Consider the following 20,550-nt stretch of genomic DNA (forward strand, 5'->3'; position numbering starts at 1 on the left):
TTTATTTGTTTTCCAGGAGTAAAGTCAATCCCAGATGACACACCAGTGTGCAGGATACTTCTGCGGAAAGAGGTCTTACGTTTAGTTATCAATTTGAGCAGTTCAGTAGGAACTAAGGGCCATGAAACTGGACTTCTGACGTAAGTTCAATGCATTACAGATGCTTTAGCTACACATAGTCTTAATGTCTCTTAGTCTTATTCTCTTAATGTCTCAGGGATTCTGAATAATCTCACTTCTCAAAAGTTGTCAGGCAGGTATGATTTGAATGTACTGTAGAAGCTAAACAAATAATCTTAACTGTTGCTCTGTGTTTAGTATTTTACTCTTAAGGTTTGGACCTTTTAAAACCAGTAATTCAACTGCAGTGATTACATACCCGGTGTAGCATGTAGGTAAAAGAAACAGATACTTTTTTATTTTTGCTGAATAATAGATAAGTACAATAACAAACCAAAAGTGATTTCTTGAGAAACTCAGTTCTACTTTAAGCAAGAGTACAACTCCTGAAAATAATTTATTTTTAGAAAATATTCAAATATAGGAAGATAAATCCACAGACTGAATATTAAAACCTGTAGGTTTCTGGGCTAGTGACACTGGAAACCAACAACTGCTAAAAGAAAATACAGAAGTGTGTGGTTTAGTTTCAAAAAAGCTTACAGGTTTAAAAGATTAGTTTAATCTTTTTCCATATTTTTATGACTGCTCTACATGTGGATGCCAATTATTTGGTACACTCTTCTCTTTCCAAGTCTATTATTTTAAGCCTAGGCAATCACAGTAATTCTGTACATCTTACAAGCTGTATATTCTGTTTCATGTCATTAGTTTAGATTTCTTCCAGTTTTGTACAAAGTAATCCTGTCTGTTGTGATTTTCTTACTGTGTCAGTTCTAGGATTAATAATGCCAATTATTACTGAAAAATTAATTATATCATCTTAATGAAAAGTTCAGGGGTTTTTTAATACAATGGAAATCTGTTCAAGACTTACAAATTGTTGTTTATTCTCTTGTTCAGAATTAAAGAGAAGTATCCCCAGGCATTTGATGACATATGCCTTTACTCTGAGGTGTCCTACTTGCTCGCACACTGTACATTTCGACTTCCATCCCGGAGGTTCATTCAGGAGCTATTTCAAGATGTTCAGTTCTTGCAAGTAAGTGGAGGGTGCACATGCACTGAATGTACCAAAATAGCTGGCTGGGTGCAGATTCCACATCCTGAGTAAAAGATGCTTTCACATCCTAAAGGAAACCATTTTGTGATGTCTCCTGAGTAAAATCTCTAGCAATATTAATACTCCATCCTTCCCTTTTAGATGCATGAGGAGGCAGAGGCTATTTTGGCAACCCCGACGCAACAACCTGTAATTGATGCATCGGCTGAGTCCTGACCTCTGCTCAGGCAGTGCTCTGCATTTGGACTTTGAAATGTTCAGACAACATCCCACTGACTGGATAAAAAGTTTGGAACATCATCTTTGAAACCTTCCAGAAGCTTCTGGTACCTGAAGACTGAACTGAAAACATTTTCTTCCTCAACCAATTACTGGCACAGTCATTTGAGCCCTTTGGGGATGTATTAGACATTACCTTAGTTTTAATAATAGTAATTACCAGTATATGCAAGAGCCAAGCACTGAACACCTCCACAAGTTTTCATTTAATTTTCTACCATAAACTACGATGAAATAGGACAACTTGCAGAGACATTTTTAATTGACTTCCGATTCTGTTCCAGAGAAGCAGAACGATGCCTTGCTTTTTAAACCCTGGATACCAGGAATCAGAGAGATGGGGGTGCATTCCACTGCCAGCAATGGGGAGCCATGCTGTAGTTGTGGGCACCAGGGGATTAATGTTAGCCCTTCTCTGTTGATTTTTTGTACTGTTTATAACACTACTTTGGGGATTTGTAACTTCAGACAGAAAGAAATGCCTCTGAATCTGAGGTTTCATTAAGTTATTTTAATATTGCTATAGTTCTAAGACATTTTATTAGCAGTCTCTTCGATTTCATTGCATTTACATACATGTATCTTGTCTGAACCAGTTAAGGATTTTCACTACAATTTGATTTTCAAAACGAGTCATTTAAAATTTAAAATGCTGAAATGAGATTGTTTTCCGTGAATACTGTGCATGTGTTTGCAGTTTCTACACTCATGCTCATATAGTACAAATGTGGGTCTTACTCAACTACAATCCTTTAAAACGCATGATTTGTATCAGATAAGCAAATATTGTATAAATTGAACTTGAAGACACTTAATCATTGCAGGTTTTGTGAGGAGACTTAAGTATGAGTGTTTTCCAAATTCCATGGAAACAGCTTTTTATAAAAACAAAGGTTTATTTGAATTTTCAATGGATTAGTGATCAGGCATCAGATAGTACTAATAATTGTAGTGAAAAGCCTTAAGTAACAAATTTTGGAGCAGCTGTACTTAAAATTTTGTACTGGTATTGAAGACGTGTTGCAAAAGTTAAATGATACAGTGACTGGTAATAATTGAAGTAGTTGCCTCTATCATGTTACTAGTGCCATTTCTAAACTAGTAAGTGCAAGCTAAAAAAAAGTAGGAATCCCTGTCACTTTTATCATGGATCTAAAGATTCAGAAGCCTTTATATAAAGGTAGTATAAATATATGCAAATGTGTATATACAGTAGCATGGCCACCTTTGTTAGAATGCCTGTAATAGAGGGGATTACCGTTTGATTTTGATATAGGTGAATAATTCAGCTGGACTGTACTAAGTAGAACGTATTTTTATCCATTCACTCCTACCATTTTTTATAATTGTCAGATTAATACTTAAGTGAAATTTATCCTGATGCTCATATCTCTGTTCTTACTAGCTATGCTACTGGAGATTTCAATAAGTAGTCCTGTGAACAGTAACACGATTCCTAGTGAAATGTAGAATTTACTTGTTCTTATTGGAAATTTCATGATGTCACATAAGCACTGCTTTGCAGCTATCACTTCACTGAATTCTCATGTGCACTGCATACCATCAGGTTCTGGTAAAGCAGAGTGTAAGTTGCTGCTCATAGTCAAATTTAGTTCCTAAGATTATCTTCTCATGAGTTCCCACTAAAGGAGCAAAAAGAAACTGATTGAATTCTTCTATGGTCATTGACATAAATAATACATCTGTGTGGCAAGACATGTTTGAAATGTTTAGAAAACACACAACACCAGTAACTATTGGACTTCTGGTTATGAGAAATAAATGCTTCTGTAAAACCAAAATGTCAATCACAGTAGACCAAATAGTGGTATAAACTCCAAAGGAAAATAATGTAGTTTTCCCACAAATGGGGATAGCATATGTTATACAGTAGTTTCAAACACTACCTCAGGCTAGAGTAGAAGAGTTTGTTTTAATAACTAAATGGGGTTACATCGAACAACTCCATGTTATTTTTCTGCAGTTAAGGTAAAATAAACAACTTTTATCACCTGTATTTAAAAAACCCACCTCTCTTCATTTCTTAAGTTAACCCATAGCACTTAATGTAGAAAGCATCATAGGAAGGCTTCTGATTATAGAAAGGTAAGCAAATATACTTTTGAAAGAATCTCCATCCTGAAATGCTCATGTGTTCTGAGTAACGCGCTTGTGTGGGGATCCATGACAGCAGAAACTTGACATAAAAAATTATGGCTGCAAACTCAGTTATAAAGCATGATTGTTTTTCTGAAAGTGTATGAGTGTCAGTAGATTTCAACAAGTATGCATCAAGAATGTTAAGTCTGTATTGTATATAACATACATTTCTAGAAAATTAATTTACACACTGACATTAAGCTCACATTGATGTTTCACCTTAATTGGCAGATGAAGGGGATACTGTTATTGAAGGAAATTTATATTGGCTTAGTTATAAACTGTGAATTTCTAATTTTATAGTTCTCTTTTTTTTAATGTCCCTTTCAAAGTCCTTATTTTGGGGTTTTATTTGTATTGTGAGAAACTTAAAAAGAAAGCTGTAGTAAATAATGATTGTACTTATATTAGCCCTAATAAAAAATCTCTTCCACTTCTCCTAGGGAAGCTGACAGACCACCCACTTTTTATATTTCCAGTCTGAGTGATTGGTGATACTGCTCAATAAAACGGTAACGTGTGTAGCATTCATACGTTATGGCAAAGAGAAGTCCTCAGGAACTCAGCTTGCTCACACATAGTTCAGAGGTAGGAGCCGCTCCAGCAAGGAAAGACCGCTTGTGGAACTAGTCACAATTATCATCAGCTGCCTGATTCTCTTGGTCTGCTCTGACAGGCAGGGGAAAGAGGAGCCCTTTCCAAAGAGCAGAGAGCTGACTGACAGGCATCCAGGCACCTCTACAAGAGCCCAGTCCTCTCCACCGAGGGAAAGAGGATGAGGCTAGGGGCTGAGTGGCTCCTTTTGGAGAAGGAGAACTCTTCACCTCTCTGAAATTCAGAACTGCAGAATGCTCCCAGCTGTTGTGGACATCACTTGGAGCTGGAGATGATCAGGCTTTGATGTTCCCAACTTGTTTGTGGGGCCCCTGGCATATTGTGCTTTAAACACAATAATGAGTTGCTTTTCCTCATCTGACAGCTCTTGCTTGACTGATGTCTGACAAACGTACCCTAAACACGCTCTCTTTGCTGAGTGGTGGTAGCTTTTCCCTCGTGGAGTCCTAAACAATTCACTAGTTTCAGGCACAGTGCCTCAGCACACTGAAGTAAGCTGCCCTTTTAAACAGTTATAAGGCACTTGTGAGAATCCTGCTTGTCTTTCTGATTTCACTTTGAAAAATACATAGTGGTCTGGAAAGAGACTTGTGGTTTGCAGCGAGACTGAAAACAAAAAGCGCCTCTCCTAGGTGTCTGAAGAGTAGGGTAGCTGATCAAGAAATACACTGTAACCAAAACCCAGTGAGGGATGGAAGAGTTGCTGCTTTGTAGTCTGTGCCTTGGACTTGGCGTTTGGCAGTTTGGGCTGCAGGAAACTGACAAAGCTTGTAAGCAAACATGAGCTCAGGTGCAGCAGTCATGGCGGTGGAATTGTCACCAAGCTCAGGTCCTGCTCACCTCCCCACAGTCCTCCTCTGAGCTGCACTGGAGCCAGTTGAAAGCAGGTCCAGCAACTTTTTTATAAAGTCACATGTCTATTAATGTCTATTACTGTGTCCTTATGAAAGGTATACGATGTGAGAGCAAAATCTTACAACTGAAAAAGACTTCTGAGGACATGCTAGAAACCATATTTTTATTTTTTCTGGAGGTCTCCAATCTCCTTGGTTTTTGTTTAACTCATAACAGTTCCCTGGGTAGTTTTGTTTTAAACAGATTTATAGTCATTAACAATGTGCATTTTCTTTGGGTTATTTTTGTAGCGTAGATGGACAGCAATGCAGAAATTGCACATTTTGCTTGAGTTGCTTTTTGAAATACACTATTTTATTTGCAAAATGTAATTTATGCCAAAAAAATGTAATGTAATTTTGCCACTGAATAGGGTGTTTCAGCACAAGATGCTATGTCTAAAGGGGAAAAAGGCTTTACACTTTGTAAATCTAATAGCAAAATTGTTCCAATACTGGGCTGTCAGCATCCCTAAAACCAGTACAAGAGATTATCTAAATTAATCATTCTGATCTGAGGGATAAGAAAAATCTCAATACGCATTCTCCCTGTCCCGTGTGGTCATTTTTTTTGTTTAGTAATACGCTGCTACATATTTGGAGGTTCTAGTGTTTGTAGGTCACTGAACAGACATTGAAATCTGATTTATATTGTATACCTGTAACATAGAAAGAAAAAGTATTTATATATTTTACGTAAGAATATTGCATTGAGCTGTGTATAATTTAAACAGAGGCTTGTCCCAAAATTGCCCACCTTGATTTTTTTTTGTGTTTTCCTTTTTTCTTTTTTTTGTATACTGTGTACAGTTCATGTCAATGAGCATTAAAGGCCTCCTGAAGCATAGTCTTATCAAAGGGATGCATTGTTAATAAAATGTACTTAAACTTCCTATAGTTGTTTTGGTCTCCTATGTACCTCTCAGCATCAGAAAGGGATTGGAATTTAATTTATATTTGTAAGTTACTAGTTAACTAGAACAATCAGAAGCTTCCCAAATAAATTTTTTTGGCAAAAAAAAAAAAAAAAAAAAAAAAAAAAAAAAAAAAAAAAAAAAAAAAAAAAAAAAATTACATTGATGCTTGATAAGCTACAGAGACTCTTTAATAGTTCACACACCATTTTTATTTTAAAAATAATTATGAGAATGATGTTTAATTATGTGATGGTTTAAGTATTACCATTTCAACAACAGCTGTGACAGTTTCATTATGAACAAAAAAAAAAGGAGGATTACAGTTTTGAACTCGTTCAACCATTAATGCCAAATGGATGTTTTAATATATAAAAATTATACACCTCCACATATGCCAAAATACTTCTCTAATCTTCAGTTCTGGTGCCCCGACTGTGCCCTTTGACTGGCACAGAGGCATTATCCTTCCTGGAATCCTCCACTTTTGTGCTTTTTATGCACAGGTTTCACAAAGCACCACCCATTGGAGCCAGGAAACAGAAGGTTTTATAGGTAAAGAGGAGCTGACTTCTCCTTCCATCACCCAGTGATCTCGAATGTGGTCAAGTATGTCACTGAGTCCATATAATGGAATGCCATCAGACCAGGAGGATCTCCCTGGGAATGGCCAGGCCCATATGTCTTATCCCACCATCAGAAGGTACAACTGGCTGAACCCACAAACCCCTTCATTCACTTCCTGGGTGGGATTGCTGTAGCCAGGCCTCAGAGACAGCAGCTTTTTCAAAGCTGGGAGTTGTGCCAGGTTGCAGCTGTCCCCTTGGCAGAAGGAACTGCAGCAATGTCAAAATTCAAAATGCTTTGTACAGTACTCTGATTTCTTTGACTGATGTCTAGATCTGAATTCCTTAGTTCTTGATTTAGGATACCTTTTCAACATTTTAGAATAAATACACCTTTTTCTGAAATGTACAGCTCAGAAGTTTTGTATTGGTTTTGACAAAGCAGCTCCCTTATGTTTATTGGCCTTTTTTCTAGTAGTAAAGCTTTTAAGCTACTCAAGTACATGCAATGTGATGAAGCATTCTGGAGAAGCAAATGTTCCAAGCTGTAAAGATACTGTGTTATCAAGCTTTCACATGCATTGTTACTCAAAGAGGCTAAGATAAAGGGAGGAAGTTTCTCTGGGATGTATCTGTCAAATCAGCCTTCTCCCTTACCCTCCCTGTTCTCTTGCCCTTCAGCAGAATGTGCCCGGCCATGTTTCCTTACTCGGCTGGCTGGAGGCTGAAAGGAAGGACCATGCTGCAAACTCTTCTCTACTTCTCAAGTCTGTGAGCCACCTGCACCTGTGCACAGCACACAGATGGACATGGCATGGTGTGGACTGAATGCCTCCAACCACATCTGCCCATCTCTGTGTATCTTTGTACCTCCCCTTTTCCTGGCTGAAGACTTCTCCCTCTGTTTACAGGCAGTGCTTGTCTCAGCCCACAGGCTGTGCAAGGTCTTACTGGTTTTCCTGTTGCAACACAGCTTGTGACAACAGTATCTGTAAGCAACAGTGTAAAAATTAGATGTGGTTCAGTATCAGAACTCACTTTGTCTGCAGCTGCTTGGTTTCTAGGAGTGTGATTAGCCTAGTTAAACACAGGGAAGGGAAGTAACTGCATTTTAGCAAACAAGCTGAATATCAAATTGTCAGACACTCTTCATTTGTTTCACCTTTGAGAACTGCTAATGCTGTGTTAAGTTGAAACCATCTCTCTGTGACAGATTCTAAACAGCCTAAGGAGGTAAAACCAAAGGGTTCCTTGTGCACTGAAGTAAATCGGATAAGACTTTCAGCTACAATTCCAACTGTGCTGCTTCATTACAAATGTACCATTTCCTGAAATCAAAATGAAAGGCCAAATTCACTGCTGTCTACTGTAACGATTCCGAGTGTTATAATAAATATTTTTTTTTTGTTTTTTTAACACATGCAAAAGTAGTGTTGGGAGATCTAGATGTATGCAGGCTGAATATGGTGTCCTTGACAAATGGGATTCAGACACCTGTGCTTCCTACCAGCCTGTCTGGTTGGTTGGTTGGCTGGGGCTTGCTATGGAAGTACAGGGGTCAATGCCAAAAGTTCAGGTCACGTGCACCAGCAGAGAGACCATGCCATGTGGTACCAGCTCTATCCTTCTGGAAAATTAACTCCTTTCCACCTAACTCCCTACATCTCTTCAATGTACAGTTAAGACAATTTTAAAGGGTCTTTAGGCAGAGAAAGCAGAAGTGTGAGAAGCCCCAATTAAAAAATATGGAAGCAGGGTAAAAATAAAAAATCCCTCTAAAAATCTGTTTTCTGTGCTCTTTCACACATCAAGTGTAGTTAGGACACAGGTGAAGTAGAAGGTTGATCAATGGATTTGGGTGCTCTGGGCAGCACTCCTGGGTAAGTAAAAGTTCCTTCAAATCTTCTAGGAATGAGCCACACTGTGTGCAGATAACATTTCTACAATGATTTCTTACATTGTTGGAGAAAGAGAAAATACAACCCAGCCCCCAAAATGACCAGGTAATGCTGCATGCCCAGCAGCACAGTACCCACTGGCTGGAGTGGCCAGAGTACACAGAACACAAGCCACAAACCAGCCTATAAATCTCATCTAATGCCCGTAAGTTGTAATGGAACCATAACACACGTAATTCCTGTGTAAATCAGTACTCGAAACTAGTCCAGAAACAACAGCTTTGCTGTTATTAATGAAGTCAGGCATCTGGGCTTGTGAGAACCCTAATCAGAAGAAGTTGTGGCTTTAGAAATTCTTACTTATAGTGTGTAGCCAAACACTGAATTGACTCACTGGAGGACAGAACATCAAAGCCTCCCCCCCAGCCAGCATGCATCTGTTTGTGAGATGTATTTCAGACTGTTCTTTCTCTCTGTTGAGGCTGTGTCCTCATGAAAAATATCTATGTAGCATTGTGGCTGGTACAGCACCACTGCCTGATTTGTCTTGCCTGCTTCCAGTGTCTCCGGTATTTGGTAGGGATCAGATTCAGCCTCAAGTGGAGAAGAATAAGCAAAATTCTCAAAACAAGTATGAGTTTGAGGTGTAGGAATGGGTGGAAAGTCCCTTGCTACATTTTCACTAGGGTAAATCCAGGAAGAATTGTGACCATCAATCTTATCTTCAGTTGGTGTTGAAGATAATGGGCTCCAGGTAACAGGATGCAATTTATGAGCTTCAACATTACTGTCCATGGCTAGCACGTCAGGAAGGCAGTCATTTATCTTCAGCACTTTCTCAGAATCAATCTGCAAGAGAATCATTAAAGAAAAAAACTACTCAATGAAAGAAGCCCAGAGTAGAAAAAAGAGAGTGATTACTTTAAGGAATTCTAATATTCCTACACAGTTTTTTTTAGTTTGCACTTTTCAAATTGAATTTGAAGGAAAATCTACATAGAGGACGTTCAATGGAAGCTGTATTTTATGTGAAATTTATCAGACTATTTATTTAGAAATATTTTTTAAGCAAACTCACAATGACCATATTTGAGGAAGGAACTATGTCCCTCTACTCTAAAGACTTAGCCAGGTTTTTGATGTGTACTGTTTCAGTTTGAGGCAGAAGCAACTGGAATAGGTATACTTCACTCCTTGCTCTCGTGCTGCTGTTCAGTGAACACCAGCAGCTCCACCTGTGCCATGGCAAAGGCTTTGGAGCCCCCTGCACACAGCACAGAAGCAGCAAGTCCCAGTTCGAAGGGGCTACAGAAGAAGCTGACGGCCTTTTGCCAATTCTGTTCTCCCAGTCAAACCTGGCAGTGCCTGGCAGAACCCCCTGCATCCTCCCAGGGCCAGCAGGTGCACAGCCCTGCAGTGTCCACCCGCGGGCATTGGGGCAGACACAACTCCTGGGCTGCAGGGAAGTCCAGTATCCTCTGGGCTGCTGAGTTCAGACAGTGCAGGGGTTTGAACAGTAACAGTGGAGGAATGACCTGCTGGTCAAAAGATTTCATTTATTCTCCAGTTGTGCATTTTCTATTTGCAGTATAGACTGCAATATAAGCTAGTCATTGCAATATAAGCTGGTCATTGCAGAGTCACATGAATGTCAAAAGAAGAGTTTTCCACCAAATGGTAATAGTAAACTGTGTTAATTTGTATATAATGATTAAAAGTAGTCAACACAAAAACTGACAAGAAGTTAATTTTTAAATGCAGTCAACACAAGAATAGTACGTTTTTTTAAAGCTACTAAGCAAAGAATGGACAAATTGAAAACTAGATTTTCAGTGATATTACCTTAAACTCTTTGAATGACAGCACTTTGCTCTTGTTAGGACTAGGTATTACAGGACAGCAGCACTCCTTCACCCTGGAAATGAGAGACAAAATGACAAATGACATTTTTGTTCTCTTATCAAAGTACACTCTACTAGCAGAAGCCACCCACAGAAGAGTCCAAGCATAGCAGCAGATGACCAGTGTCTCAGAAATGCTACAAGCCAAGTACTTAAAACATCCTCACAATCAGACAGCCAAAGGAAGAAATGAATGAGGCCTTGCAAGGGGCTGGAAGCAACAAGCTGCAGCAGTGATTTGTGAATTAGATTAGTAATATTCTCTGTCTACAACAGAAACATGCATTACAACTTACCACTTCATCTTCCAGTGGCATATAGCTGCTACTAGGGTTGGAACTATCACTAGCAGGAATACAAAGTACAGCATGTTTGCTGTGGGAGAAAAATACTTTAAAATTTTGGTTTTAACTTCTCACATATTAAAGTCAATATAGCTTGAGTTTCTGGGGCAAAAATAACATCAAGACTGCATGGGATACCTGCCACTAATCCAGCAATAAAACTGTGCGGTCCATGGTTGCAAGGTAGCTTGGCTGGAATTTCTGAGATACCTCTGTAAGCATTTAGACCTTGATTCCCTTTATCAGAGTGGAAATATGACTAGATTGCTTTTTATTTGCCCTCCTATTGGCACCTTAGCTGTAATTTTCGAAAGTAAGGCAATGATAACCTCACTTAAATATTGTTTAAGGTTTTCTCTCAGACCTGCAGAGAAGACAGATTTTTACCATGAGACATGAACAACATCTGTACTTCCATTTTGGACTGACTATAGCAAGAAAAACACTACACAAGTGTTCAAGTTTCCCAGGATTTATGCTGATACAGGGATCTCAGTATTTCCTTCCAGCTGGAAGACAGCCTTGGGCTATGCTGTCCACAAACAGCTGAGGCTGTAGGTGGGCTGAGGGGAGCACTAGTTAGCGCCCGCCCTCCTCCTGCCTTGTCCAGTGCTCTCCTCCCTGTGCCAGAGAGTTTGTGTATCCCTACCACAAACCACAGGACGGAACGGACACACGTTACATTCTCTTGTATCTCCTTAGGGTTAATTAAGATTTTCTTTTATTCTCTGCTTGGCTGTACAAACATCTGGCTGGCTGATGGGAGCTGGAACTTGTGTGTTAGAAGCAGAACAGCGCTTGTGAGGGTACCATGAAGGTCAGACCTTTCCCATCAATTCCCTTCATCTCCAGCCCCAAAATGTTTTTCAAAACCAGGCGTCTCTAGTTTGGATCCTAAGTTTCACAACCATGCTGACTGGTATTTTCAAGGGAAAAAGTTATGGGCAAGTGATTTCCTCTTCTGCTTTGGTGATCAAATATACCCAGTTAGCAAACTACTGTGCCCATGCCAACAACCCTTCTGTACTGATTTATGAAGGAGTGAACTTGGCAACAGTTTTAAAGACTGATGAGATTAAGAATCAACATTAGAAGTTCAAGAGTCCATACAGGAATTCCCTGTTTGCACACAAGTCTGTAAGTTTTCCTATATTAGAAAACCAGCTAAATCTAAATACAATTCTTCAGTGAGTTCGAACAAAAAGGACTCACTACACATGCAAATGTGCATATATTGGATATAATACTTAAATAAAGATGTAAATTAGGCTCATTCTAAAATTTAGAAAAAATCCTTTCTACTTAAAAGCATCAAAATGCCATGCTGGTATGCTCATATAATTTCTCAGTTGGATTCCTTCTTAAGTGAATATTTCACTGAATTAAATGTTTTCCCTTAAGAAAGGAAGATTATTATAATATTCTAAATCATCCCATCCTTCTGCTAGGGGATATTATTCACAGCCAGTACTCACAATTATATGGTGTATCTATGTATCTGAAGTTAACAATGGGAGTCTCTCCTCCACCTGTAAATGCTTTAACCACTAATTTGTATTTTGTGTTTGGTATCAGGTGTTTCACGGTGTATCTCTTTTCTTCTGGGTTTTCAATTGTGTATTTACATAGCTCTGATTCATCTAAAAGAAAAGATCAGATAGAATCACTGGATCACAGAATGTTCTGGGTTAGAAAGGACACTAAGGATCACCTAATTCCATCTCCCCTTCCATGGACAGGGACACCTTCCACTAGACCAGGTTACTCAGCCCCATCCAGCCTGGCCTTGAACACTTCCAGACATCCACAGCTTCTCTGGGCAACCTGTTCCAGAGCCTCACTACCCTCACAGTAAATCTTCTCCTAATAGCTAATCTAAACCTATACTCTTTCAGTTTAAAACCACTACCACTTGTCCTATCAGTACAAGCCCTGGTAAGAAGTCTCTCTCCGTCTTTTTTATAAGCCCCCTGTTAGGTACTGAAAGGTTGCAATAAGTTGTACAAAACATTACAAAACCAGTCAACTGAAATAACAAAACATTTGCAATCTGCCTTCTTTGTAATTTGTATGCTTTCTTCCAGGAAGGATGATGCATTCTGACTCACTGCCACTGGGCTGGACTCACATCCCTTCTAACTGGACTGGCCACAGCATTGCTCTCCTCTGGCAGACACCTAACAATTTGTTGTCAAAGACTGAACCTTATTTATTTTCTTTTTCCTCAAGCATTGTACCAGAATGATTTGAGTTTTGCCATTTCTTTTTTTTACCAGAATCCTTTAGCCCTTAATCTTATGTCAATTTCTTTGAAGATAATCAAAAGCAAGAAACCTCTGCCTGAAAAATTAGCTCTTTTGCCTCTCTACTGTGCAACTCCCAAACCCCAGGGAGAAATGGGTTAGCTTATTTCTGCTGTTTTCAATCACACCCCTTGTCTGCTAGCAGAAGCAGTGAAGCAGAAAATCTCTGAATTAAACTTTTTAAAGTGTAACGGGGACTACTTACAGAATAATGGTACTTATATGACAAGAACTTCTACATAAGCCTCCCTCAGTTCAAACTATACTTTTCATCATAGCACTAGTCTAATCAGCAGAACACAGGACATGACCCAAGCAGAAGAGGCATGGAAAAAAAATTTAAATATATTCTTTTAATGTGTTGGAAACATCTGAAAATTATAATGGAGCAAAGTCATCTGGAGCAGTTCTACATGTGGAACAGAAAGGTCTGAGATAAATTTGTGGCTTTGTGCCACTTCACAGCTCAGGTCTGCTGAAGGAACTCCACTGCAGAGTATGCACATAAATATTTTCACTAAAAAAGAATTTACATGGGGAATTTATACAGTGCTCCAATTCTGAAGGAAATAAATTATATCCCATGTGTTCCTAAAATACCCCAAATCCTAATAAGACTAACATGCCTATGACTTCTATCCAAGTAGACCACAAACAGATGTTTTTCAACATTCATCCAGAACTCACATCACAAGAGGCAGAACTCCTCCTATAGTACCAAAGTCTTTTCTGGAGCTAAAAAAGGAGTCATGGACAACAGGATGTGGGCTGTAAATCACTATAAAGCCAGGAATCACTTCTGCCTATCAGCACCTCAAGCACAGAGAGGAACCAAAAGCAACAGGTGTTGAATTCTAGAGAAGGCTGAATGAGCCAGCCAGACTGCCTAATGTGAACTTTGTAAGATGCTGCAATACCAACAAGTCTTCCACCTGTATCAATGACACAACCTTCTGTAGCAGAGAGCTCAGTTACCTGAAAGAATGTGCTTTTTTGATCCTTTCAAATTGCAGTTCCCTTGTATAGGTGATACATAAACATGGTAGCCTCTTACAAAACCAGGCTCTGACTCATTTGTGAGATAAGAATCCCAAGACAGTGTTACTGAATTGTAAGTCAGGTCAACTTTTCTCACAATAGGGTCAAGAAAAGGAGCTGGAAGAAAGGAAATTGAAGTTAAACTTGCAATTATTCTTCAAGACTGTTTCCTCTTATCATTTGAAAAATCCACACTCCCATGTGGTGTTTAAGTTTATATCTTTCTTGTATTTAAAAGCTGAACAAAGTTTTCTACAGAAACCGTCAGCTTCACAGCATCCACATTATCAGCAATAACTGATAATCACAGCTTTGTTTAGCTCTCCTAATAAACATGGACTCTACCTGGTCACTCCACTAGCCAAATATCCTCCAAGTAGGGCCTGTATGTTGACACAGAACATTTAAATGCCTCACTAAAGGTACAGAAAGAACACAAAAACTCCCAATTTTATCTAGCTGTAGGAGGAGGCAATTATTCCATTTGTGACAGATCAATTTAGCAAATGGACAAACCCCAAATATGTTGCCAACTTACGCAGCTCCCGAAGATAACCAATCTTCTTTTCCAGTAAGGATGCTCTATTAGCAACAGAGCCATAGATGCGGAATTTGTATCTCACCCCCGGAACAAAAGCAGCTAGAAAATGGAAAATAAGCTATGGTTTGTCTTCCAATGTTACTTTTATTTAATTGCCTCCTACCGAGGTCAATAACCTATTAGACACCTTCTCTGAGTGCTATTGATGCAACTGAAGGAGACAGAGGGCAAGCCAATTCTTGGTGTGCATTATGTGAATTAAACAGATTTATTCTGTCTGAAAGAGAGAACTGGGAGAAAGGTTTATATATATATTTTTTTTCCCCGTACAGTATTCAAGGTGATTGAACAATAGGCTCCAAGTGCACCAGAAAGAAAGACAATTTAATTTATGTTTCTGGCAGAGGCAAAGCTTGTGTTTTGGGATATTTGATGCAAACACATATCCAGATATCAAGATTCCTTGTTATCCTCACAGACATCCACTCCCATTCACATTAAGCAAGTGCAAACCACTGAAGAATTTGACAATACTCTTCCCATGTGTTACCACAGTCCCCTTCATTATGTGCAGGTTTCCATACATTTGTGAGAATTGAGGTGCAGCTCCTTTATTGCAAATTTATGTGTATTCAATCAAATTTTGTTCAAACGAATTTCATTCCAAAATGAGCTCTCAGCTTGAGAGACACTAGGAAAGCTAAATTCTTGCAGCTGTGAAAGCATATCAGAGCAACTTTCACACAGACAGAAAGGACTTAGGTCTGCTGGCCACAAACAGGATAAAAAACACACAACTGATCCTAAGCAAGGACTGGTGCTGAGACACATCATTTGCGGCACACTGACAGCACCAAACCTCTCACTACACCATGGGTTTAATTGCCTGAGTCTAAACTTCTGATCCATGTTACAGATAGGATAGAGTGCCCTTCTGCATTTCTCTTGCTAAATTATTTTAACTTCTTCATTAACCTCACCATCCTCCTTCAAGATGCTGCTATAAGCCACTCAGAAGAGGTTTTGTCTAAAATACTGTCTTGACTTCTCTAATATAGTATGCTGCCTTCCAAGGCTTAATGGTGCTAGTAAACTTGTGTGTCTAATTACTTTGGTAGGAAAAACTTGATGTCACATGCCTTTAAAGAATTACACCTGCACAGCACAGAATTCAATATTCAAAATACTAAAAAAAAAAATTGTTTCCTAAATTCAATTAATACCCACAGCTTGAAGAACTGCTGCACAGTCAGAAAGAATATTTGTTTAGCTTTCACCTGAGCTGATCACAGTACTGGAAGTGTTGGGTCCAAATCTCTTCCACTGCAAATCACAAGGCTGCAACCTGGGAAAGTTACACCAATCAATAATGTAACTGTCATATATACTTCTGGGCTCCCAGGAGATAAAAATGCCATCATCTGTACCATTAACCTGTCCTTCCTTAAGCTCTTCAGTGCCTAGGAATGAACAAAATAGAATCTCTTATTATTGTCCTGCATGACACTTCAGAGTCATAAATGAATACAATACCGCTCCTATACTAACCACTTGAAAACAACAATAAACCAGTTGAAAACAATATAAGAGTTGCACTCCTTCACTAAATGACATATGGGGTTGCACTCCTTCACTAAATGACATATGGGGTCTTTCACATGCTGAAAGCTGACAGCTCAGAAACCATCCAGCAATTGTTACTACATATTCACCAAAAAAAAATCAGCTGCAGCAACCTAGAGTCAGAGAGTCACAAGAGGCTAATCACAGTGGCACTGGCAGGACCATCAAGGCACCTACTGCAGGTCTGAGGCCCTAGTTTTAGGCTAAATGTATTTTGCTCTCTGCACTTAAGCTTAATAAACACACAGCTGCCACCCTGTAGGAAAAAATACAGTCGTAATTTTCATACATCAGTGGTGTGAGTTAAGAGGTAAGGTTAATTTGTTGCCAAAGATGATAAATTATGTCTTCACTCAAAATGGGTAGAAACAAAACTCTAGTAATATAACTGAAAATACTCCTACTGTTATCTGTAGCTCTAGAGATGATCAATACTGAAGGAAGTGAAAAATTAACATTGTTCTTTGCCACAATACTGATTCTGTAGGAATGGCTATCAATGAAAATCCTTGTGCTATTGTAGATTGAAGAAAAGGAGATGCTTTCAGGCTGGGAGCCATCTTCTATTTTTTCCAAGGTTACTTCATATGAAATAATTTTTCCATTTGCTTGAAAACTTGGTGTTTGCTGAGGAAAAAAGTTTTGGAAGAAGAGAACAATAACTTAGTAAATTTTGCTGAAAAAAATATGAGAGGATCACTCAGAATTTTAAATAACCAACAGGATGTGTTATTTCTGTAAGAATATAAACACTTGTTTCCATATATTCATACATACTGGTCGAAATGGAAATGCAGAATTCTTGGTAATGGGATCTGTCTTGTTATAATACTTAGAAAAACAGAATTGTATGTGTGAAATTCCAGGACAGCACACCATCATAGCTACATGTGTTCTAAGATATTTTATATACAATCTGTTTTAGATTTGTAAAAGACATTTTCATACTGGATTGCTATCAGCTGCACACAAATCATGGGAGAAATTTCCAACCCCTTTATGAAGAGCTTTGTTTTTATTTCTGTAGGGATGTCTCACCTTCCAGAACAAGGTCACATTTCGTCCCCTGAGAACTGGTGTAATTTCTCTCCATATGTCCAGTTTTCCTGATGGAGCTGCAACAAATACAGCAAAACAATAAAATGAGAATGATCTGGGTGTGGAAAGGATAGGTAGTTTAACTGCTTCCTCCCATTTGAAGATATTCCACTCACAACACCTCCTTTTCCCCATCACTCCCAGGTCTTGCCCAAGCATTATCCTTTAACATAATTTTCCCTTTGTTCCTTTTTCTGAATTAAAGTCTGTTTAATTTCCCTAGAAAATCTTTGCTTGCAGTCACCAGACTCTTGTTCCCACCTCTGCACCATTCCTCCAGGCCTCACTGGAGGTGGGGCACTGTAACTCAGTCTGTCCATCTTCCCAGTCAACTGGATTTCCCACTGCCTGCACAGCTGGGAATGTTTGAGACTAGCAGGCAGGCTGACAATTATTTAAGAAGTCATCTTCCTGAAGTTTGCTTAGTGTGTTTCTTTCATGCATGCAACAGGCCTCTGCTTTAGCTACACAAGGAAAGACTAACAACAAACAGCAAAGGTGGCAAGCAAGGAACATCCCTCAAAATTTGCTCCTCAACAGGTTGGACATACTTCCTTCCTTTGTTCTGGTGGTCAGGGGCTGGCTCCACTCACTCCACCTCCAGAAGTGTTTGGCCGCTCCGCAGCGCACCCTGGCCGTGTACTCTGAGTACGGCTGCAGCCCACGCACTGTGATGCGCCTTGAGTCCGCAATGGAGCTGTTGTGCTGCAAAACACAGAGACACAACAGGCACAGCTCAGAACAGTGTCCTCAGCAAGGTGCTCTTCTCTGAGAAAATAGCTCTTCCTCTAGACCCTGCAAGGGTCAGTTAAGCATCACTTGGGAAAAATAGTCATGAAACAACAATCAAAAAAAAAAAAAAAAAAGCAAATAATGCACAAGATCAAAACAGTGGGAGATTCAAAAAGAGGGCTGGAAACCACCTGTGTGTAACTGTCTGAGTTACTCAGAACCCTCCACATGAGTGCTTTTTACATCCAGGAGGGACTTTACTGAAATCTTGCCCTCACAAGAGTCTTGGGCTATTACCTCATATAAAAGTAGGATGTTGTTCCAGATCTATGCAGAGCAATCTACAGCCACCTTCTATTTCTGTGTTTTTTTCCCAGCCTTTACCTCACTCTCTCCTAAGAGACAGAGTGAGTTCTGGTAAGAATTAGAAAGCCAGCATGCTTTTAAGCCTCTTCTCAAAACTGTCTCCTGCAATGGCCAACTGCAGTCGTCACTTGATCTGACAGCTACAATCCTAAGCCACAATAAAGACAGAACGCAGCTTGACTGTGATCTGCACTGCCTTTTTGACTGTGATCTGCACTGTGCCTTTTCAATATGTTAGAGGCAAGCTGCCTTCTAAGTCAAGAGCTACAGAGAGGTGACAGTAAATGGGCAAAGAGTCCATCAAGCTCACCATTTGTGGAAGAGGTGGAAAAAAGTAAGGAATCTAGTAAAATATTCTTCAAAGAGATTGAAGAGGAGGGAAGAAAAACTGTTCTGGGATTCCATCACTAGAAACCAGACTCTCTACCATCAACTACAATCAATAACATACAGAAAAAGCTTTGACTGATAAAAAAGAAACCTTCAACACTGCTCTGTTGAGTGTGAAATGGCATGAGCAGCAAAAACAAATCAAGATTACCAGTACCTAATATATATATATATAATATATTATACAACTTAACCATTATTAGGCCCTTCAGTGTTTCCACTAACTTCAACAAATCTCAGAACCCATTCAGCAAAGCACTAAGTGACATAGTCAGACCAGTCATACCACGTACTTCTGCCAGGGTACAGGCAGTACTTGGAGTGTGAATTAGAGCAAACAGTGGCTGCCCACATGGACTGCATAATCAGTGTAGAGCTTGGGAAGCAAACAAATCCAGAAACAGACACATCAACAAGCTCACAAGACTTACAGTGTATTTGTATTGCTGGGGAATTACTTTTTAATCAAATCAGAGAGATCCTCACTATATTTTTGTTTAGGAAAATCAGGTTTCATACCAGTTCTACTTTGCCATCAGGTTGGAGCACTTCAGTCTGACAAAAGAGATCAATTTCATTGTTTTCATAATTCCAGTGTAATGTCATTTCTGTATCTGTGCAATCTTCCCAAACCTGGAAAGGTGCAGTGGGATACACTGCCAATGGAAAATCTGAGTTAGCTCTTGCAAAACATAAAATACATGCAATAGAATATTAAGATATTTTAGCTGAGTAGTAAAAGCAAATAAAAAATACAGATTTTTCTCCTAATCTAGAAGAAACACATGTAAATTTTAAAACATCATTTCATAATGTAAATGTAGTAAATGTTACACAAGGTTTAAAAATCCCCTTGTGCTGACTTAGAAATGTTTTAAAACATCATGGACAAAAGGAAGAGAAACATTCATTGCAAACCATTAAAATTCTCTAATTCAGGGCCTGGCAGAAGCTCCTGATGTAATATGGTTAACATTCGACAGATTTCTACACCCCAGAATTGGACCTCTTTGACAAAAACTTTATTCACAACTCTAACATTGACTCCTGTCAGTAGTCATCCTTCAGTAAACAGTGACAAGGCTACTTCTTCCAAAAGATTTCAGAGATTCTTTAGTGCTGTGTAAGAGTATTCAGCAAGTGAAGTAAATCTCAAACCCTCCCACATTATCAGTATAATAGTGAGGAATCAATGCAATGTGAGGGCATGGCAATGCAGGTGAGGGGTAATGCTTATACCCTAGGCCATTTATCCTAAAACGTCACATGACTGAATTACACTACTCCATGAAATACAATTTCACGGACTTTCACACTCAAAAGAGTTTGTATTTGATATAGAAGGTCCAAACTAGCACATTCAGAATTGGAAACAATGGATTTGCATTTTCCTTTACTTACTGTCATCCTTTAAGTAAGGAAAATCCTAATGTAAATATTTGCAGGATCAGAGAAAACATGAAGGATTTTAGAGGAATCACTATTTAAAAGCTTAAGTCATCACACATATTGTACATAATTTCTTTAACTTGCAACTATCACTAGGACTGGAAAAATAATATTGTAGTAAATTTTAATGTACTTATCACATTGAATGTAAACTTTTCTAGCCTGACTTCCCATGAAAACTGAGTTTATGACATTGTGTTGTCTCCCTACATACCTGTCAGTTTATTCCTCCACTTTCTTGACCTGTTTCTTCCACT

At 38.9% G+C, this 20,550-nt stretch overlaps 2 protein-coding genes across 4 annotated transcripts in view; one reads left to right on the forward strand and one right to left on the reverse strand.

Annotated features, from left to right (window-relative positions):
- Positions 1-6,023, forward strand: part of RICTOR (RPTOR independent companion of MTOR complex 2) — a 74,626-nt gene extending 68,603 nt beyond the window's left edge. For all 3 annotated transcript variants that reach the window (XM_053969034.1, XM_053969037.1, XM_053969036.1), the window contains 3 exons: positions 17-140; positions 1,024-1,162; positions 1,325-6,023. In XM_053969034.1, coding sequence (XP_053825009.1) covers positions 17-140; positions 1,024-1,162; positions 1,325-1,399 — 338 coding nt within the window. In that variant the 3' untranslated portion in view covers positions 1,400-6,023. The remainder of the gene's footprint in view (positions 1-16; positions 141-1,023; positions 1,163-1,324) is intronic.
- A 210-nt stretch (positions 6,024-6,233) lies between these two features.
- OSMR (oncostatin M receptor) overlaps positions 6,234-20,550 on the reverse strand; it is a 31,203-nt gene continuing 16,886 nt past the window's right edge. Inside the window, exons 11-21 of the mRNA XM_053932416.1 lie at positions 19,364-19,500; positions 17,908-18,061; positions 17,297-17,373; positions 16,663-16,885; positions 15,913-16,095; positions 14,633-14,734; positions 14,032-14,211; positions 12,229-12,393; positions 10,706-10,784; positions 10,351-10,423; positions 6,234-9,357 (exon numbers count right to left, since the gene is read on the reverse strand). Coding sequence (XP_053788391.1) covers positions 8,917-9,357; positions 10,351-10,423; positions 10,706-10,784; positions 12,229-12,393; positions 14,032-14,211; positions 14,633-14,734; positions 15,913-16,095; positions 16,663-16,885; positions 17,297-17,373; positions 17,908-18,061; positions 19,364-19,500 — 1,814 coding nt within the window. The 3' untranslated portion in view covers positions 6,234-8,916. The remainder of the gene's footprint in view (positions 9,358-10,350; positions 10,424-10,705; positions 10,785-12,228; positions 12,394-14,031; positions 14,212-14,632; positions 14,735-15,912; positions 16,096-16,662; positions 16,886-17,296; positions 17,374-17,907; positions 18,062-19,363; positions 19,501-20,550) is intronic.

Source organism: Vidua chalybeata, chromosome Z (genome assembly GCF_026979565.1).
Source record: "Vidua chalybeata isolate OUT-0048 chromosome Z, bVidCha1 merged haplotype, whole genome shotgun sequence".
Classification (NCBI taxonomy): Eukaryota; Metazoa; Chordata; class Aves; order Passeriformes; family Viduidae; genus Vidua; species Vidua chalybeata.